This window comes from Tauraco erythrolophus, chromosome 6, assembly GCF_009769465.1.
Source record: "Tauraco erythrolophus isolate bTauEry1 chromosome 6, bTauEry1.pri, whole genome shotgun sequence".
NCBI classification, from domain to species: domain Eukaryota; kingdom Metazoa; phylum Chordata; class Aves; order Musophagiformes; family Musophagidae; genus Tauraco; species Tauraco erythrolophus.
Window position 1 is genome coordinate 65692738 of NC_141470.1, and position 22364 is coordinate 65715101.

General features: G+C 42.2%; 1 protein-coding gene across 1 annotated transcript; it reads left to right on the top strand.

Annotated features, from left to right (window-relative positions):
• The first annotated feature begins 6410 nt into the window (after window positions 1-6410).
• On the top strand, window positions 6411-22076 carry SGPP1 (sphingosine-1-phosphate phosphatase 1). The gene is made up of 3 exons (XM_086613840.1): window positions 6411-7028; window positions 19479-19568; window positions 21525-22076. The coding sequence occupies exons 1-3, from the start codon at window positions 6411-6413 to the stop codon at window positions 22074-22076; spliced, it is 1260 nt and encodes a 419-aa protein (XP_086469966.1).
• The last annotated feature ends 288 nt before the right edge of the window (window positions 22077-22364 follow it).

The following is a 22364-nucleotide window of genomic DNA, read 5'->3' on the forward strand; positions in this document are numbered from 1 at the left end:
GCAATGACCAAGTGCAGCATAAGCAAACTGGAAACTCTTCAGTATGTTCTTTCTCCCGCTGCTGTGGTGTGACGTTAGCACCTTCCCAGTGCTCCTTCACTGAGCTACTGCCATAGGTCATATTCAAGAACAAACTCAAGCACTCTTTGGGGTTTTTTGCTTACAGTAATAGGTATTAATCGAAAATAAAATACATTTTCTTATTCTCCTACGTATTTTTCAAGACTAAATCTTACAATAAATACACTCTCACCTTCTCGAATCCGGGTACTCAACTCACCAATTTCTTTAAAAAAAAATCATAATAACCCTGGTAGGATTAGCACATTTAATCCATTTGCATTCAAAATTATCTAAAATGAAGCCTTCCTCTGACTCTAGGCACTTTAACATCATTAATAATATAACAAAACCCTAGTAGCATTAGAATAATTATTTCAACAGGAAACTAGCTATTCAGACCTCTACAGATACTTCTTTCCATCCTTCATCATGCTGGGAAATAATTTTAACTCTTTTCACAAATGCTATCCAACAGATGTCTTTTGCACAAAAAGATGACCGGATTCAAGCTATTTCAGGTGATGACAGAAAACAAGTCCCACAGTCCTGGAGAATGTCCCACCACCTGCTCCTTCTGTTGTATTAGGAGAGAAAAACAAGTGGCTCTAATGACTTAGATAAACTGGTCCCCAATTGTTTAAAGCTTTACAAGGCAGAACCAGCACCTTAAATACACTCAGTAGACAGTGATCTGTGGTATCCAATTATTATTACCCAGCTGGCTTGAATTGAAACTGAATGTAATTAACTAATTAACTAAGGTTGAGACCCTGCCTACAAAAGGTGGGCCATTTCCTCCTGGCTGTGGAAGATGCAATGGCATCCTTGGAGCTGCAGCCCAGGCTGGTGAGCAACATCTGGTGACCCTGACATGATACATCTGAGAGACCCTGAGGACCGTGACTCCCTTGCTGGAGCCAGAGTAGCCAGGGCTGGAGCGAGAGTCCTTTGGTAAAGAAGGTAAAGCCGCAAGCCCTGACATGATATTCACAGGAGAGAAGTGTCCTGGAGTTGGAATGAATGGACTGGGTCTCTGCACACTGTAAAGCCTTTACTTTCCTCTAAAAACAAAAAACTAGTAAAACAAAAAGGGGGAATTATGACATCCAATTATTATTACCCAGCTGGCTTGAATTGAAACTGAATGTAATTAACTAATTAACTAAGGTTGAGACCCTGCCTACAAAAGGTGGGCCATTTCCTCCTGGCTGTGGAAGATGCAATGGCATCCTTGGAGCTGTGGCCCAGGCTGGTGAGCAACAGTGATCATCCAAATGGATGCCAAGCAAGATGTTCCGCTTCGAAAAGGAACTCCTGGTTCTGCTCCTGTCACTCAGGCAGGGTGGTCACAGCAGCTGTAAGCATGACATATTCTGCACCTCATTTGCCACCATTTCCCACAGCTGAATTGTCAAATACTTACTTCCAGCCTGTGGGAACGTGGCTGCGAGTATGCTGGTTTGCCAGGCATCCTTGAAAATGCACGCGTTAGGGGTGTCATGCTAAGACAGCACTTGTGTGGCCAGCTGAAACGCATCCAGAATAGCTTTGGGGCCACCTATTGCAGATCATACGAAGAAACACATTTCTGGAAAAGTTCAGTTACAGGGTGCACTCCACACTCTTGGAGTGCCCACTGCAACTGTAACTTTCTTCAAACGCGCAAAGGTAATTTAAAAGCCACCTCAGTATTAGTGCCATGGAATTTTCACACTAACAGCTCAAAGTAAACAAGTTTCAACCGCACACACAAACACTTTCTGCTTTTTCAAGTTACCAAGTGCATACCACAAAGGCAAGTCTCACTTCATCCTTTGTAATCACTGCCATTTTTTTCTCCTCTGTACAGTTATTCAGATCTCATTCCAGAATTCATCAAGCTAATTAACAGATTTCAGTTTGTTCTATGTTTAAGGGAAGATTGTTTGTGGCCTGACTCTGGGAAAATGCACAAAAGGCAGCGGCAGCTTGTTTTTCAGCTCCTGTCTTTGCATTTTCTGCTCAAGAGCCAGGGAAGGATGTAAATTAGGAAGCACATGTATCTCGCATGATTAGCATCGTGTTTCTCAGAAGGCAGAGAAATGACAGCACACCTTCCGTTCTTGAGACAGAAAAATCGATCACGTCCCATTTCAGGGTGGGTTTTTTCACGTTTCTCTGCCAAGCTGCTGATCTGAAATCTTATTTACATCTCATTCATCCCTCTTTCAGTAACAGCAGCTCCTACACTGGTAATAGGATTGTTTATATCATGATAATGCCTCAAGTGAGGTTAAGACTGTATGATGCAAACCCATGCAACATACAAATATATATAATACACAATACAGGAAATCTATCAGGATTCATTTGGTGCATTGTTACCTGAGCACTCTGGATAATAATCCTTCCAGAAATATTTTACAATGTGAACATCATAGAATCATAGAATGGCATAGGCTGGAAGGGACCTTAGAGATCATCTAATCCAACCTCCCTGTCATGGGCAGAAACGCCGCTCAACTAGATCAGGCTACTCAAGGCTCTGTCCAACCTGGCCTTGAACACCTCCAGGGAGGGGGCATCCACAACTTCTCTAGGCAATTTATTCCAAAGTCTTACCACCCTCGTACGGAAGAATTTCTTCCTCAAATCTAATCTAAATCTGTTCTCTTTCAACTTAAACCCATTTCCCCTTGTCCTATCAGTGGACACTCTTGTAAAAAGTCCCTCCCCAGCTTCCTGCAGGTTCCCTTCAGGTATTGGAAGGCAGCTATTAGGTCCCCTTGAAGTCTTCTCTTTTCAAGGCTGAACAGTCCCAGCTCCCGCAACCTGTCCTCGTAGCAGAGGTGCTCCAGCCCCTGGATCATCTTTGTGGCCCTCCTCTGAACACGCTCCAACAAATCTATGTCTCTCTTATGGTGGGGACACCAGAACTGGACACAGTATTCGACGTGGGGTCTCACAAGAGCAGAGTAGAGGGGGAGAATCACCTCTCTTGACCTGCTGATCACGCTTCTCTTGATACATCCCAGGATGCGGTTGGCCTTCTGGGCCGCATGAGCGCACTGCCGGCTCATGTTGAGCTTCTCATCTATAAACACGCCCAAATCCTTCTCTTCAGGGCTACTCTCAACCCACTCTGTGCCCAGTTTGTATTTGTGCCTAGGATTGGCCTGACCCAGGTGAAGGACCTTGCATTTTGACTTGTTGAAGCTCATGCAGTTAGCACTGGCCCAATTCTCAAGCCTATCAAGGTCCCTCTGGATGGCATCTCTTCCCTCAAGTGAGTCCACGGCACCACACAACTTGGTGTCATCGGCAAACTTACTGAGGGTGCACTCAATGCCATCATCCATGTCGCTGACAAAGATGTTGAACAGCACTGGACCCAGAACGGACCCCTGAGGGACACCGCTTGACACTGGTCTCCATGTAGACATCGCACCATTGACCACAAGTCTTTGAGTGCGACCATCCAGCCATTTCTTTATCCACCGAGTGGTCCATCTGTCAAATCCGTGTCTCTTAATTTTAGAGACAAGGATGTCATGTGGGACAGTGTCAAATGCCTTATTTCCTCAAGGCCAAGAGAATCAGAATGCACCAAATGAATTGTCTCGTAAGGATCTATTCCTTCAGAAATTTAAAGGAAAACACAGATAAATTTTTCCAAGTAATCCCAAGAGTGTAAATTTAGGAAATGAAAGGCCAAAACATTTAGATATTGGTTTAGTAAGCATATTCTGCAGCCAAAAGCTTAATTCAGATCAGCTTTTTTATGGCACGTAAGTACTTCAAGGCGAAAAAAATTGATTCTAAGGCTCATGGTTATTCATGAAATGTCTGCTTCTGGCATTTAAAATTTAAACCATGATGGTCCCACTAGATTAACCCAACACGATGCGTACCACGGACCATTAGATTTCAACCTGTATCCATCCAATAAAATAAAGCATAACTTCTGCTAGGCTAAAAAACAATTTTACATCTAATCTTCAACAGAAGACATAAACCAATGGAAAACCCTCAGCTTCTCTTGGGAATGTGTTCTGGTGGTTAACCATATAAAAATGTGTGTCTTATTTCCTATTTGAATTTGTCTGGCTTTTGCCTCTGGCCATTACTTCTTATTATGCCTTTCTTCAATAGATTAAAGAGCCCTTTTATATCCTGCGTTTTCCTCCAGGAATGTTCCTATACACTACAAACAAGTCACGTCCCAGTCCTCTCTTAGATAACTTTTAACAGCCTGAGCTCTTGAAATCTCCCAGTGTAATGCGTTTTCTCCAACCATCGGAACATTTTGCTTCACTCTTTTGCTCTCTTATTTTCCAACATGCTTCTTAAAATCTGAAAACCAGAAATGTATGTGCTATCCTCTGGATGGCATTGTTGAGGCCAAACATAAGAGGTAAAATAAACATTTTTTTATGCCTTTGTTTATACACTGATTAATTCTTTTCTGCCGTAACAGCATACAGGAGAGCCCTTATCTGATTGCTTACTTATTCTGACCCTTAAATCCTCCTCAAAGTCATTACCTTCTCCAGCTACCGTCTTCTGTTCTCCACTTACAGCCTCCACACTTGGTTCTTAAGATAGACAACTTTATAGCTGGCTGGATTAAAATTCACTAAGTTTGAATGAGTCGCTTCTACCAACTGTTCTGATCAACGCCCCATCCTCATCATTATTTACAACTCCATTAATCCTGGAGCTGAGTTTTTGCAGCAGCAGGTTTAGATCTGCTTTCAGATCATTGCTAAAAATATAGTAAAACATAGAACCTACTACTGGAACCTCTTTAGACATCATGTCTTTCAACTAAGCTCTCCTACAGACTTCCTCTTCTGGAGATCTGGCAGCAAATTTCATTTGCATGGTTTATTGGCAGTGCATGCACCCAATGTTGATGAGAATATCACGCAGGACTGAATCAAGCACCTCCTCAAAACAGTGTTAATAGCTATTTTTACTAAAAGACTGTGTAGATTTGTATTACATTCCTTCATTCCAACCTTTTATTATTTGAATTCCACATCAGATTTTTTATTTTGGTTAGGATAGCTATTAAGCTAACTTGTCATTCGGGTCATATTGCTCACCCTTTTGAAGAATGTCACAAAGCAGCACATTTATCCCTTGTTTAACCTCCTAATTTTAAGGCAAGATATAAATACACTGGAGTACTAGCAAGCCATAGATCAGCATCAGTTGGATGGGCAGAAGCATTAGAGAGCACCAGTGCCTAAAGCTTGCCTTTCTCACGGCATTTCCAGGACGGAAACTCCAGCAACTGTGGACTTTCAAAGTACCTGATCACAGACTTTCTGGTCCTGCTGAACTTCAAGCCGTGCACACCCACCCAGGAAGAGGTGTGGAACCTCCTCCCGGCTATGGAGAGATGGAGCAAGGCACGGCCCCTTTCCTGACGCCCAGCAGAAGCTCCCTGAGTGGCTGGCTGCTCCACAGCCCCGCGGGCACCGCACCGCCTCCATCGGTGCGTTAACCGGCCTGACCGCTGGGACTAAGTCCACTCTCAGTCTCTGCTTGGAATCAGCTTTTCCTCTCCTGTTTACACCACCGAATTTAGGCTTCTGGGGCCGATCCGGGCAGCTGACCGGGAGGCAGAGGAGGGCAGGGGCAGCCGGGCGCAGGCCTCGGCGGCGCTGAAGCGAGACACGGCGGCTGAGGCGACGGCAGCTCACTCAGAAGGAAGGGCAACTAACTCGCCAGGAGCCGGCCATGCCGGTGACCGGGCTGCAGCCGGCGAGAAGGAACCGCCGAGCCCCGGAGGAGGCGAAGGGCCCCGCTCCCGCCCGCTCGCTCCCTGCCGCCTCCGCGCCTCACGCTCGAGGCCGCGGCACGCCGCCCGCTGTCTCGCGCAATGTCAAAACCTGATTGGCTTCTCCTGCCACTGGGGGCGGGATCGGGAGAGAGCCCCAGCCAATCCGGCCCGAGGAGTCCCCGCCCGCCCGTGCGGGCGGCGGTTGTGCGCAGGCGCGGGGGGGGGAAACGGACGGCGGGGGACGGACGCGCGTTCGTGTGAGGGATCGAGCGAGCGGGAGCCAGCGGCGGGCGGAGGGGTTGCGGCGGGCGGAGCGGTGCGGGAAGCCGAGCCGAGGGCGGCGGTGGCGGCCCGAGCTAGGTGGTGCCCGTCGCTCCGCGACGCCTCTCGCTCGAGCAGGTTTCTCCTCAGGGGACGGTTCCCCTCCCTCCCTCCCTCCCGTCTCCGCGGCGCGCACGGGAGCTCCCGTTCCTTCCGCCGCCCCTCAGGCGAAGCCCCCTCAACTCCCCGCCCGCTGGCCCGGGCAGCGCGTCGCCGCCCTTAGCCCGCCCTTCGCGGGCGGCTTCTCCCTCCCGCCATGGCTCTCTGCCAGCGCCTGGCCCGGCTGGCCGCCCACCTGCAGGACCCGCGGAAAGTGGCCGCCTTCCAGCGGCTCTGCGGGGTGGAGGGGCCTTCGGGCTGGGCCGACGCGGAGCGGCGAGCCGGCGGCCGGGGGCCGGTAGTTAACGGCGGCCCTTCGGCCGAGGAGCGGACGGGAGAGCCGGGGCATCCTGCCGGGAACGGGACTGTGCCCGGCGGCGCGGGCCCCCCGCAGCGGTGGAGGAGGAGGCCGCGCCGCAACTCCCTCACGGAGGAGGACGGCAGCCAGGAGTTCTCCACCCGCAGTCGCTTCCTCTACTATCTCTTCAGCCTGGGCACGGAGCTGGGCAACGAGCTCTTCTACATCCTTTTCTTCCCCTTCTGCATCTGGAACGTGGACGCCTGGCTGGGCCGGAGGCTGATCATCATCTGGGTGTGGGTGATGTACCTGGGGCAGTGCACCAAGGATGTCATCCGCTGGCCGCGGCCTGCCTCCCCCCCCGTGGTGAAGCTGGAGGTCTTCTACAACTCCGAGTACAGCATGCCCTCCACCCACGCCATGTCGGGCACCGCCATCCCCCTGGCGCTCCTGCTGCTCAGCTACGGCCGCTGGCAGGTAACGCTTAGCTCCTTGTCCTTCTCCGTGTGTTTTCCAGCCCCGGGGTGTAAGGCTGTGAGAGACTTGAGTTCTTGTTGGGGGAGAGAGGGGCAGAGTTCGGCTAAAATGTGAAATTCCTGGTTTTCCTTGCCGCAAACTCCCCCCCCCCCTCCCGGTTTTTAATTTTGTTTAAATTTTCTATGATCCAAGCAAGTGCTCAGGTATCAAGAGCTGTTCTAATAATTCAGTCTTCTGAATGGAAGTTCTGCTCACTTTGTGAGTGGTTAACTCAGTATGCATTGAAAGTCTGCTTTAACAATCTATATTTGTGAATTGTTTTTCAACTTGTCTCTTGTAGGGCGAGTGCTTTGCACAGAGTTTGGAATAGACATCTGCTATTTTTACAGGCGTTCAGTTTTACTGGCTGAGAACTGGTGGAGAGCCAGGAACTAAAGGGCTTTTTGCTGATCCTTTACTAGAGTCACTTTGTAGCTTTAGTGTTTTCTTTAACTCTTGTCTTTTAGTTTCATTGCCTGTAAACTGGAAATTATTCTTTCTCTTTTGAGGAGTACATATACTTTCAGATGGTTTTACGACTATTAATGTGCTAATAACTAGCAGGAACTGATAATCTCGAATGATTTTTTTTTTTCTAGCACCTTCATTCACCAAAATCTTAAAATCTGCATGTTGCTCTTTGGATCAATGAAGTAAGTTAAATCAACACTTGATCATCGAATGTTTCTCACAGTCACAAGCTGTGGCATGTGTTTAGGTGCTTGATGTTAGCAGTGTGGGCAACAGTAAGAACTGCAAAGAAAGCACAACGCTTATTCAGCCGCCTAAATCACTGCACCAGTTTCATTAGTAAATGAGGGAGAAAGCTTTCCCAGGTGGCAAATGTTCAGTGTAGGGTTTTGAGGGCTGTGTGTCACGTTTAAGAAGCTGTGCAATAAGTCTGTGCTTAAGTTGTTAATGTTTACAGATTCTTACTATAATACCTGCCTATTTTAAGCCAGATGTTTGTTATCTTGGTAGAGAGAACTCTTTTTTTAAGGTTTTCGAAGGGGCTGAACTCCTGTCTTCCCAGTTAACTATTGCCAGTTGTCTGCTGTCACAGTGTGACGCTTTGTGGCTCTATCTGAGCATCTAGAATGGGTGCCTGAAAGGAAGGAGATGGTTGAAGGTTAGAGATTGTAGAGATTTAGCCAAAGTTTATGCATTACTTCTGCAAGGTGATACAGCGTGCCCAAAAGAAAGCTATTAGGGATTCATATCCTCTGCTAGGAAAATGTGAAGTTTTGCTCTGCTAGAGTTGTGCAGGCATCAGATAATAATGCCATGTTTTGGGGATGTTTGAAATAAATATTTAGAGTTCTGTCACTGAGATGCTTAACCTTAAAGTTGTTTGTTTGTTTTTTTAAATGAGTACAATCTGAGTGTTTGATTATTACTTGTTAGATGTGTAGGGCTGATGTCAGTTGGAAGAACAAACGGGATTTCTATTTCTTTGCACGTGGGAAACCTCGTTTAGCAACATCAGTCCATTAGCTTTGCACAGGCTCTGATGGGGTGTACAAAGGAGAACCCGGCTTGATTGCTTTTATAGAACCAGTAAACTGACAATGTGTGAAATGGTGTTTTTGTCAGTGAACCAAGCTCAATCTTCAGTTTGCCAACCCTGCAACTGCAGTCTGTGAAATACAGTGCTAATTGACTAAACATATTTATAATGAATGTGTGTTAAGAAATCATAAACATTCAGCCTTGTTGTTATTCGTTTAGAACCACGCTTACAAAATGGAGAGCAAAGTGTTTGAGTCTTAGTTTTAATTCCTTTTTCCTATGAAACGAGTTTGAGTAACAGAACTCTCTGAAGTCAACTTCTACCATTTCAAAATGTTCATTTAAAAAAAAAAAAATCCCTTCCAATTTTTAAATTATTTCCAAATATTAATCAAAGGCTAACCCGTGGCATGCTGAGTATCTTCTGATTCACCTCTAAAGAGAGTTAAGCTTTCATCTAATGCTGCTTCTGTTCTCCATATTTTACCAGCGTTAAAAGGGATTAGAATCTATATGACAACTTTTTTGTCATGTACTTCTGGAAATAGAGTGTGTGAAAAGAGACTGACCTCAGAACTTCTTGGAAAGCTATTAGTGATAAAGAGCTTGTAATAACTCTGTTTTTTATTAAATTATACATATTTATCAGTAGATACAGATGGCTAGATTTAAACTTGTTGGCACATGTTGGGGTACAGTCTTTCTATATATGCAATATGAGCAAGCGTTACGCAGACCCTGATCATAATGAATCTGCATCTCAGGACCTTTTGTTCCGAAAAATCGTAGTGGAGCAAGAGTGTGAATTTAAGCAGACGCAGCTATTACTCTCTGCAGGAACTTTTATTCTGGAATACAGGTAACTTTAATTGAGTTTGTTACTTAGAAATTTATACTAAACCAAAGAAGGCCACTCTTGCTTGGAAAGAGGTTACTCCAGTGAGAAGGAAATCACTTTCCTGTATAGTTTATTTGGAGTTTGTGTTCATTGCGTTATAACTTCCTTCTATTGCGAAATAGTTCTTTTCTATCAAAGATAATCTCTGAGTCTTTCTCTCAAACAACAGAGAGAACAGAGCAAATCTGCGCTTGTTTTTCTAGATATGGCCCAAATTGTCCATTTAAAAACTAGTTTTGAATTCCAGTAGGTTTTCTTTTAACTTCTTGAATTAAGTTTGTGCTTTCCTAGTTTTCAATGCCTATCAGTAATCCTGTTACGATTATTTTTTTGTGTAGTATTCAAAAGGAGTTTTGACTATACATAGTAAAACTAAAATATTTGCTTATAAGCAAAATTGTTCAAGTAAATTATTTTCAGAGATGATGTACTTTAAAGACGGTCGTGGCAAATTTTCACATTTAGAGATTTTGGACATAGGGAATATTCAATGCAGCCAACTTTCAGACAGAAACAAATTATATGTTTCAATAATTTTCATAATAGCTAACTGTTCTGTCCATTGTGGAAAATAATTTTTCATTTCTCCTTGTATTATGAGAGCTTTCCTGAAACTTTTGATTCTACTTGCATCAGTTTTATATATTTATTTATTTTTTATTGTTAAATCTCAGCAGGGAAAACCACTTGCTTCAAAGGCACTTTAGTAACCTTGAAATAAAAAGCTCATGCCAAAGACTCACGAGAATTTAAGAGTGTTATAGTATTATAGATCTTGGTGTTTTTCTTTCTGTCTTTGAAGCTCTGATACCCTGAAAGAGGAAGAAAAACGCTTAAAAGACAAAGAGGTTATAGATGTAGGGAAAAGTATCTTTGTCACATTGGGGAAAACCTGCTTTCTTTGAAACAGTCACAATTTGAGCTGGGCTGGCTTATATAGTGTCCTGAAGATGGAGGAAGAGATGGTGTGAACTGCTAATTGTCTACAAAATCTCTCAAAGCATAAGGCTGAGTGAGACTACTGGAAAAAGTTTTTTTTTTTTTTAATATTTCATTTGATTACTTTGAACTGCTGATTTCAAATACATATCAATACATATTTTATTAGAACTGGTGCTGGAGTTACGATGGTACCTGAATGTGTCATAACCTGATGTTCTGTTTTGAGGGGAAAAAAAAAAGATCAGTCAGGGAGAGAGCAAATACACTTTTCTCCCATAGTTCCTCCAGGATGCAGCCTGGCTCCAGCAGTAGTTGCCTGGATTAGGAAGTGATGGGTTCACACTCCTTCCTGAGCTCTGCAGTAATGAGCTGAGTCAGGAACTGCTGACTCTCACTGCAGGCCATGGAACAACCTTCATTAAGTTGATGTTCAGCAGGAGCCCAGAGCCTTGGTTGAGTAGCTGGCCTCTAACTACATTAAGCAACGTGGTTTGAATGGGTTTATCTTCTGAAGCGGTTTAAATTACTTAATATGATGGCATTGATGTACTTGTCTGCCAGTGTTTTGTGTGTAAATCTTATCATCAGTGACTGTCTTTCCACCCCACGGATGATAGCAGGGGCCTTGGTAAGCGCTGCTGCTAAACCCGCAGCAGAGTGCATCTGTTCTGTAATGGTTTCTTTGACTGACACGCTTAAAAGTTTTTGTTGATTTTCATTTACTTAGTGCTCTGCTGACTCTCCACAGTACCAGTTGTGTACGACTATCACGTGGTACTGTGTCAAACACCCTTCCAGAATGCTTCCATCCGCACCGTTACTCTTTATCAACCAAAGCTGATCAATCCAATCAAATGAAATGGGTTCAACAGGATCTGTATTGGGATTTCAGAGGGATCTGCATTGTTCTGTGATTCTGACTGACTACAACTAAGTTTTACCTCTAGAATTGTCTGCCTGCTCTTTCATTTCAGAAGGCTAACTTCTCTCAGGTCCCCACTGGGAATGGAGAATGATTGGTTATCCGGGTTGGATGAATAGTCTAATCGTGACACTGCTGTAATGAGAATTTTACAGGAAGTGGGCAAATCCTAGTTCTAAGTGTCTGTCCTTGCTGAAAGGCTGGTGTTATCAGTAGGATTGATGTAATGATAAAACTGGAAGCTACACATAGGAGGCCATCCCTTATGTATGCAGTCGGTGTGTAAGAGCAAGTGCCAATTCCTTTCAGACAGAGAAGCCTCGTCTCCCAGAGAATCTCAAATGGATTTTGGCTGAAATACTAAAATGTTGTGAAGAAACTTAGGCAGAGGGATATGTGCTTGTCTAATTGCTTTTGTTACCTGTGTTTCTTAAACAATCAAACAAAAACTCTTCTGACATGAGAAGCGTAATTGAAGGGGTGATCTCAAAACCTGGAATTGTCCACGCAATGAAGAGCTCTTGAGAAAGAGATGGGAATTTGGAGGGTCAGCAGCACTGGCCTTGTGTTGTGTATTTGAGCCGTAAGGTCGTCTTTTGTGGGCCATGTTAATGCCTGTAGTTTGTTTGTAGAGGAAGCTGGAAAAAGTTGCATGGCCTGTTTGATTCAGATGCTCTTAAAAGTTTGGAGACAGCATAGCCAGTTGTTGAAAATTCCACTGGGGAGTCTCTGCTGCAGATACGCAGCAGCCTGTCCTATGAAGGTGTGTTGATTGGCATTAAATATATTTTTCAGTTTTGCATAAGCAAATCTTTAATTAATGTAAAGGATCTTGAAGGGAATATGTAAAGCAAATGCTGTAAGGTTAGATACAGAGTTTGTGATGAAGAAAGGATTCAAAGGAAATACTTCCCAAGCAGTTTTTTTTTCTTTGTGGACTGTACACATGTAAAGCACTCCTCATCATTTCAAAGAGGGCGTGTTGATTAAACCTGAGGAAATTTCAGTTTGCAGAAGAAATACTTGTTAGGTGTTGGGGGCATAAGCGAGCAAGTTGCAGGTGATTCCTGCTGCGAGTGTTCAGGGAGGGATTTTTTTTTTAATGACTGCAAGGAAAAAAAGTAACAGGCTCTAATTCCTATTGTAACTCTTGAATTTCTTTCTAGATTGTGTGTAGTTAAAAGTAGACCTTTTAACTCCCTGCAGGGCTGGCATTGAAGTCTTTGTCTTGAAATTTGAAGAGGAGGTTCTTGTAATGACGTGTAGCATTCCCAGATTTTTATATTTTTGATGTTAAGGTTGCTCAGTGCAAGAAAGAAGGAAACAATTGGTAAATGTAGTTGTTTACCACTTAACCAGTGTTGTTTACCACTTAGCCTCTTTTGAAAAGACAGGATTTTGTCTATTTAATTTTCCTAAAATGACTCATAAGTTGTCCTTCCTTTTTAACCATCCTTTTCTCCCTCTTCTGCTCTCTCCAGAAAATAATTTATATATCGTGCTTCTTGTACTCATCTGGCCTAGCAGTGTCTCAGTCATTCCTGTAAACATTGATTATAGTTTTTCATATGACCATTGCCAATACACAGCCCAAATATCTTATTGAAAGCGTGCTGCTGCAAGTGCTGCTTGGATTCTTTCAGTGAACTCTGCCTCAAAATAATTGTCTCAAACTCAAGCTGAATTTCTGAGTTATCATAGGATTAAAAAAACATCATTGAGTAATACTGTAGAACACGGAAAATGATGATTCTACGAATACTAGAAAATTAGTTTGGAATCCTTTGTGGATGCTGGCAATTTCTCCAGTGTAGAATGTGCTTTAAAAAAGTAGAGAAATGAGTGTCTAGAGTGTGTTTTAAGAATGTTCGATTATGAAAGAAGGAATTTTCTGACCTAGGTCAAAGCTTTTAGGACAGATTGTTTCCTTATGAGCATTTTTAAACAATGGTTATGTTATTAAGACTCTTGGCAAAAAGTCAGATCATGGCGGGGGAGGAGGATAGGCACTTGAGGGAAATGTTTTCTGTGTGATCCAGTCAGAAGCTTGCAAGCCCGTTTCGGAGGATGTAGTCAAATAAAATGGGAATTTCCTATTAAAAATGTAGGTCATAAAATTCTTAAAGACTTCTCGGAGTAGTTTCACTGCTGTTTTCCAAATATGACCAATTTAATTCAGTTTAATTGATCAAGATAAGATTCTGGATATGGGAACAAAATTGAGGCCAGAGAGAAGATGAGTAGTCTACTCAATCAGCTTATTCCTCACTTTAACTTAATATGCAAATTTAAGAAATCAATTAACTTTTTTTTTTTCGTTTGTTTGGGTGTTTTTTTTTAAATATCATGATTGGTGATCTGTCCCTTAGTAATATACATCAAGACTGGGACACTTTAGTTAATAGGTATGATGCCTTCAAAGAAACGTATCCATTCAAACATTTAGAAGCCAAAATGTCAAAAAGGTGCCTTTTTAATCTGTATGTTGCATTTGTCTCTGTCTTCAGTCTCTGCCTTGTTGTTAATTCCTCTGTCTCCACTTCATCTTCTAATATTGTATTTGTACTACACGCTTATGCATATTATCAAAGCTTTATTCTAGCCTTCAGAAAAATATTTGTGCGAGCTGGATATCAGTGATTTGATCTAATGTGGAATGCGGGGCACTCAAAGAGAAAAATGCCAGGATAATGTTGGTTTTGAGTCAACATGTGATTTCTGAAGTTCAGATTGAGTACTATGTGAGTGTCTTTATTTTTGTTTGGTTGGTTAGAAAAAAGAAAGCACTCTGCAGTTGAATAAATAATCCCCATACTCAAAATTGTTGAGGTGGCATGGTAGTAGCTATGGAGGCATATTGAGTTTTTGAGGGTATACATAGGATGGTCTTAATTGAGGGCATGGAGGCAGGGATTAGGATGTTTGTGTCTAAAATGGGCTGTTCCTGAATATCTCTCAGCATGGTCAAGAGTGAAGATATGTCAGTTCTCTTATTAGAAAGAGCAAGCTGAGAGAATGAAACCTGGTTTTGATGTCTACCTCTGCCAGGTGTGATCTCTACTAACCTTTTGGACCCTCATCTAAAAGGAGATATGATGCCAATCTGCCTTCTGATGCCGAAAGGAGTAAGAACAGCAGCGACTTGGGGAAAAGGGTAGAAGTGAACTTGTGATCTTTTGTCCTTTGTGCCTCCGTAGGTCTGATTTGGCATGCGAGGAACCATGGGACTAAAATGACTGGAATTCAGCAGTCTTGCTTTAATGTCTTTCATTTAAGTAGAGACTGTAAGCGTGTCTATATACAACCATATAGAAAAGATCTAAAAGTTTATAACTCAAAGGTAATTGGTAACTGTTAACTTCCAAGTTTGTGAATGCTGTATTTTCCAAAATGAGACCCAAGCAAATCTCAAAAAAAAGAGTGCTTGTGGCTTTCTTCCATGAGTGCTTGAGATGACTTGATATAAAGTTTTCACATTAATTTTTCATAAAACATGCCTATTTTTAGTAGACAACATGGTAAAAGCTGTTTGTTTTGATGTTTTTTTTTCTTTGAAGATTCATTTGTGATTTGTGAAATCCACTATTTATGGTAAAGCAAGGCTGATAAAAAAAAAATGTTAATAGTCTTAAAGTACTATACTAATAGAACATGTTTTGGTGTTTGTGAGGGTTTTGTATGCCTAGGCAGTGGGAGGCTATGTGTGCTTACAGCCACGGTATAACCAGTGCATATATGCAAAATACTTACAGGCAGTCTTTTTCTAGATGAAACTACATTTAGAAAATGCTGCTAGAACCTCAGTATTGCATTATTTTCGACAACAATTCGGAACTAAATTTATGGTGTCAGCTTTTTTTAAGAACTAAGGTGATGTCCCCTTTAGGTGTTATGACTTGGCACGCTGCTGAGCAGTCTTGCTGAGCAAGAAGGTGTGTGGGAGCGTTAATATTCTCCTTTGGTCACCTCGTACACTTAGCCCTACGTGTGAAGACAAAATATGTTGTTGCTGTATCACCTCAAGGCAAATATTAAGCAGGTGCTACCAGTTTGGTGTTCTAGGGATTCTTGAACCCAGTGGCTGCCTTTAAAATGTGTGAGTGAAAACAGGCCAAGGAGGAAGCAGGGTACTGTGCTTTATTGGTGGTGGAGTAGGGGGATTCATCTGCTTGATTTCTGCTAGTGTCCAAGGAGCCTCAAAGGGTACATGCAGCTTCATGATGCTCTACAGGTGGGTACTGTGATTGTGGGAAGAAAATCAGATCAGTTATGTGGGCAATGCAGGGAGGTATGGATATAATGTTGGAAGAAACCAGGACAGATGAAGGTTAAAACCTTCTTTGGGTCAAATTTTATTTCTGTAATTTGTACATAAAGATGTCTTTATCTAAACTGCTAGTTATCTTACTGGCTGATAAGTAAGCTTCAAACATAAACTGACAGTTGTCCAAGTGTGCCGGTTACATAGTGGGAGCATAGAGGAGAATGCTTTGTGTGGGAACTAATCACAAAAACGGACTTAACTTTTGTATTGTGGAATATTACTCCTGAGGAAATGAGAATAGTTCAGTCTTCTGCTTTCTTATAGTGGACTGGATATAGTACGACTAGGTAGTTGTATAGTATATATACCTGTGAATACTACTATATTAGGTATAGTATATATACTAGTGAATAAGCTGTCTTGGGTGGAAAGAAACTGGACTTAAGACTTCTGTGATTTTTATCATTATCTATTAAAAATACCGTGAATCAGCACGTGCCTAATACTGCAGACACATTTGTGGACAGGTCATGCTAAAGCTATTTCAGTAAGGATAGTTCATCTGGGTTTAAGTTAAAAATTCTTCATTATTTTAAGAATATATGAATTGGGGTTAAATGTATAACTGACTTTTTATTGGGATGCAACAGGGAAGTGTCTGAGCTCTTGGGCACAGGTGCTTTGCCACAGAGGAACTAAACTAGCTAATGTTTTCAGATGTTTTAAGGGATATTTATTCTCAATGCTATTAGAAACAGAGTGAGACATGACAGAGCCAAATATTCTTTCTGAAATTTTCTTCCAAGTTGGAGTTTCTGACAGTTTCTTCCTTCCTCAAACACCCCTCCCTGAGAGTTTCTAACTGGGAGCAAGCATTTTTCTTCATTTTCAGAATTTAGCCTACTCTCCCTACTGTTTACAGTGACCTGCCCAGGACTCTTAAAACAAGACTCCTCACATGTGCCTTTTCCTTCATACTCCTTGTTCTCAGGGTCTTGCTGTTTAGCTGCTCTAACCTCTTCTCCTGCACAATCCCAACTCCTTACCTACAGTATCAGTAGCTGCTAAAGCCTGCTGAGCCTGGCACTTCATTGGTCTTCCTGCCAAAGCTCCAGCTTCTGTTTCTGTCAGGTATTTCAGAAACGCAGGAAACATCTTTATTCATCAAAGAAAAGGAGCCTGAAAGCACAAGAGATGTGCCAGGAAACAAGAATGGATGTATGGTATCAAGTGGTGATGGGCAAAACCGTTTGAAACTTTTCACAGAATCATAGAATCATTTGGTTGCAGGAGACCCTCAAGATCATCGAGTCCAACCATTCACCCTGCACTGTCAGGGTCCCTAAACCATGTTGCTCAACACCAAATCCACATGGTTTTTAAACACCTCCAGGAATGGGGACTCCACCACCTCCCTGGGCAGCCTGTTCCAATACTTCACAACCCTCTCTGTAAAGAAATTTTTCCTGATATCTAACCTAAATTTCCCCTGGCGCAACTTGAGGCTGTTCCCTCTCGTCCTGTTATTCATAACATGGGAGAAGAGACCGACCCCATCTCCCTACAACTTCCTTTCAGGTAATTGTAGAGAGTGATAAGGTCCCCCCTGAGCCTCCTCTTGTCCAGACTAAACAGTCCCAGCTCCCTCAGCCGCTTCTCATAGCACAAGTTCTCTAAACCCTTCACTAGTTTTGTTGCCCTTCTCTAAACCCACTCCAGCACCTCAACATCCTTCTTGAAGTGAGGGGCCCAAAATCAGACACAGTACTCAAGGTGTGACACGTGCATGAACAAATGCCAGCTCATCCTACCACCGAGTAATTGTGATGCTATTAAATTTGCTGGTCACGAGGTTTGTGTTGCTTCTGGCGGTAGTAAATCTTTCCTTGATAGTCTCCGATAAACAAGAAGTCTGTCTTCCCAGGCTTTCATTTTGCAGGGTGTGAAAAGAGGTGCTAGAAGTTCCTCTTTACTTCAGAGGACATAGGGTATACCTGTCTCTGTGCATCCAGCGTTTCTGCTGTGGAAATTCTCTGGGGGCAGAGTGGAGCAGCACCAGGCAGGGAGGTCGTGGGCTCTGAATGTCCTCCTGGTGCAGGCAGTGTTCCTTCTGCCCTGAGATCAGTGGAAATGATGGTAGAGGCACGATGGGCCTACACGGGCCATGTATTCAGGTGGTGCAGCACGGGGTGCAGGGATTACTTTTGTGGCTGCTGTAACAATCACTGTCAGCATCTGACAACTCTGCAACCATGTCTTGAGTATGACCTAGTTTCTGGTGCATTGCCTGGTATTAGTGTAGCTCTGAAAGACAGGAAACAGAATTTGTTCCTTCATCGTTTCAGTTAGAAATGAATCATTAAGTACATAATTTTGTTTAGGTACAGTTTGTAGATGAACATAGTAGAAACAAAGACAAATGTTACTACAGGAAGCAGAGTTTAAACTAGGTGTAACACAACTGTGAGCTGGGCATTTAGAATTGATTTTAGTGTGAAATACGTTTCTTCTGTGAAACGTAAGCTTCTTGATTTTCTGTTAGTTTGAGAAAATTTTTTTTTAGGTTTGTCATGCTAACATGGTCCTGGAGCTGAGAATTCAAAGCATGTTGGAATAATGCAGAAGACTGATGATCTTTTCTCAAACCTGAAGACTTCAAGCTTCAAGACTGATTTAGAAGCTTGTCGATCTCTTAAGTGGCCTCACAGAGGACATAGAACTTTCTCCAATAAGATTAAAGATACTTTCTCTAATTTGTTGGGTATTCAACCCTTCAGGTTACCCATACAAGGAGCAAGGGAAAGGGCAAGAAAAACGCCTGTAGTTCTGGGGTTTTATTCTGAGACTTGAGTACATCTAGACTGCCTGTTTATATTGAAAATGTTTATTATTGCTTTCCTGTAGGAAGTGAAGCAATTCTGGAAACATGCCATTTTGTCTTGTGACTGCTTCTTTTATGGAAGTAATAATTATTTTTAATACTGAAGAAAGGAAGCTATATCCTGTCTTGTGCAATGTTTTGCAATATGGTAGTAGGGAAATATTTCTTACTGTGCTGTTACATGTGAACTAGCATACCTTTATCCAAAACCTAAGAAAGTGAAAACTCTTAAGTAAGTTTCTATGCATACTGGTATGTGCTTATTAAAAGAAAGTATTTGTTTGTGGTAAAGAGTCCTTATTAATAAAAAAAATTCTCTCAGAAGATGGAAATAATTCAAAATAATTATTTGATGTTTTCATTTAATAAACATGGATTGTAAGAGGAGGTTTATATGGGTTCATAGAGAACAAAAAAGATTAATATTCTAGGAGTATCATATTGATGCTCAGAGATTGAGTCAAGAATTGCAGAAACTCTAAACCAGTGTGTAAGGAATTGAGTTTATTTGTAACTGATTGAGTTCTTCCTTTTGAGGGGAAAGGTGAAGCTACTAGAGTCTGCCTGGATAATTGTTAACAACACTAGTATATTATATAGCTGCTTCACCCAGTTGTAAACCTGTTCCAGAGTATATAACACAAGCCTTGTCTCTGCCCATACTGCAAATCTAGTGTATCATAACATGGCAAGAATAACTGCTACAAAGATCTACTAACTTCCTACTGAAGTCTGAAAAGATATGACCAATGCCCTGAAAGTCATATATCCTGAATACAAAGGAAGAGGACAAGGAAAAAGTTTGACTTCATGATGTTTTGACGTTGTGAAAAGTGGACTTAGTTAAGGTGGTCTAATAGACTAATAGGTAGGCTAGGGCAAGGAAAAGGGTGAGCGTAATTTGCATTAATTGGAATTAATAATAGAATTCTTGTAAAGTGATTTTTTTTTTTTTTAAAAATTCTAATACAATCTCTCCATTTTTTTCCTACCAGTATCCCCTTATGTTTGGACTGATCCTTGCATTCTGCTGGTGTTCTTTGGTTTGCTGTAGTCGAATTTATATGGGAATGCATTCAATTTTGGTAAGAAAAGAGTCCTACTAAAACTTTTATGTTAATGGTGTTCTGATATCATAAACTTCCATCACAGTTAAGTTTTTACAGTGCAGTAATTGTATATAGATTTTTGGTTTTAGAGTGTCCTACCATATAGGAACAGAATACTTATATTTCTTCAGCAGAGAAATTGATACAATAGCTAAAAGTGGATGTCAAACTTCTGTTAAGATATACTTTTCTTTCATGAAATCCACAGTTGAAAATTAGCTGATGTTTAGTAGCAGTTCTAGTGCAGAAACTGATGACGGCACTAAAGTGTAGACTGTTTTCCTCTACACAGTAGGAATAATTTTGCAGGGTGAGAGAGTGGCTGTTAATGTCCACTCGGGTTCCATGTCAGCTACTCAGAGCGTGTGTGTTTCAGAGTGCCCTACTAAATGGTAGGGTTTTGCTCACCAAGGTTTCTAAGGAACCAAATGGCAAAATGGTCACCTTCGAAAAACAGACTTATTTATTAAAAAGGCAAAAAAAAATCAAACTGAAACACAAAGGCATGCAACGTAAAAATGGGAAAACAAGAACGCTACAAAATGTTAGTCAAATATAAGACCACTAATAAGGATAACTTAAGAGGTTTTTGAGGATCACTTGCTAGAAGGAGAAGAGCCAACAGACAGAAAACAGTAAGCCTGGTAGTAACCAGTAAAGCTGGTAGATGAACACAGTGTAAACACAGTATGTGAAAATAAGGCTGCTCAGAAAAACTGAATGACGCATTTGCAAAAGTGATTAGGAGACTTCTGAAGTCAGAACCATCTGTGTGGAGGATGACCAGCTGACAGGCCATGTCTTAGAACAAATAGTGATGCATCACATACACTAGGTTATTCAGCAGTTTCATATCTGAGTTCTCTGTAGTGTTTGAGTGAATACAATTAACCATGTGTTACTGTAATATAAATCAAGCATGGTGCCTAAGATGGGGAAAAGTAAGGTGGCAAATATGGCAGAAGGTTGTTGAGGTTGCTTCTGAAATAAGTATCAGTCAATTGTATTAGAGCTTTTATCAAGCATTCAATTAGTAGAGGTGAATAAAAATTATTCATTGAAGATGGAGCAATACAAACACTGCTGACGAAAGTCCCACCTCCTGGCTCATGTGGAAAAGCTGATAAGCATGTGAATGAAGATGATCTGGGTTCTAGTGCTTCGATTTCTGAAAAGCTCTCAACAAATTCCTTCTTAACTAAAGGTGACAAAACTTGCAGATGATTCTGTGCAACTGAGTGATTAACTGGAATTAAATGCTAAATTAAAAAATAAAGTAACCTTTGAATTAAGAAAAGACATTTTAAAAACAATAATAAAACTGAAGAACAAGTGTGAAGCCACCGGAGTTCCCCCTTCCTCTCCTTTAATAATTGGAAACAGTTCTCCGTTCTTGCAGCGTTGTTAATTGCGAAGCCAGAGTAGAAAGCCTGAGCTGCTCTAATGCCGAGCTGCAGTGGTCCTCGACTGCCTCAGCAGCTGTTGCTGCCAGCAGGCCTGCGTGTTGGCACCCAGGCACTGGGATCCGGCGTTGCGCTGGTCCAGGAAACTGACTTGGCACAACTTCCTTAGCTGGGCTGGCTGTGTGCTGGCTGTAGGCTGGAATGGCCCAGTGCTGGGCAAGGTCTACTGCAGCCAGCGGATAGGTGGATCCATAATGTCATTTGATCATGAATCATTTGATCATAGCTTCGTTCGTGTTCATGATCAGTCATGATCTGGTCATGTCCTATTAATAGGTGGTCAAATGCAATTCCTTACTGTATCTTTAACATAAAAAAGATGTGATCTTTTACAGTAAATGAGAAAAGATGGGGATCCACAAGTCACTTTTAGCAACAGAGCAACTGGGCTTGTCTCCATGCTAATGTAACTTAAATTATTTTTTTAAATAGTTATTACACTGAAACTATATCTTTCTCTCTTCAACAGGACGTTATTGCTGGATTCCTGTATGCTATTCTTATCTTGATTGTCTTCCATCCTGTTGTGGACCTGATTGATAACTTCAACTTAACTTACAAATATGCACCCTTAATTATCATCAGTCTCCATTTAGCCCTGGGCATCTTCTCTTTTACTCTGGACACCTGGAGCACATCACGAGGAGACACAGCTCAGATACTGGGCTGTGGTGCTGGAGTGGCCTGTGGCTCCCACGTTAACTACATCATGGGTCTAAAGCTAGATCCTTCTCCCTATACGTTACCTTTGTCTCTTTCCTCTCTCACCGTGACTGTGTTTGGAAAAGCCATATTGCGATTGCTGATTGGAGTAATAGTTCTGTTGTTGACGAAAGTGGCGATGAAAAAAGCCACTATCCCGCTGGCGTGTAAAATATTTCGCATACCACATGACGATGTACGGAAAGCACGACAACGCATGGAAGTTGAGCTTCCCTATCGCTATATTACGTACGGAACGGTTGGCTTCTCCCTCATGTTTGTTGTTCCTTGCCTCTTCCATTTCATTGGCCTTTCTTGATGCAGTTTTATCACTCTAAATAGGGAGAACAGAGCTGGTTGCTTTTTGAAGGGGTGCACTGGTTTGCTAAGGGGCGGCCAGTGAGCTTGGCTTTAGTGGAGTCTTCACTTTAACAGCAATACGTAGCAGGCAAAGCATTTACAGGACTCTGCGCATCTTTGGGTGTGGTGTGGGGCCCCAAGTCCAGTACCAGTCCGCAAGATGTGCTGAACTCTGTAAACGCTATGTCTGGACATTGCTGTAACAAAGTCTGTGCGTGTGAGGCAATGAATGTATTGGGAATGTCTG

Coding starts and splice junctions, on each gene's coding strand:
- SGPP1 (XM_086613840.1), top strand. CDS start 6,411: ATGGCTCTCTGCCAGCGCCTGGCCCGGCTGGCCGCCCACCTGCAGGAC. Junction 7,029..19,478: donor TCAGCTACGGCCGCTGGCAG/GTAACGCTTAGC, acceptor TTTTCCTACCAG/TATCCCCTTATGTTTGGACT. Junction 19,569..21,524: donor TGGGAATGCATTCAATTTTG/GTAAGAAAAGAG, acceptor TCTCTTCAACAG/GACGTTATTGCTGGATTCCT.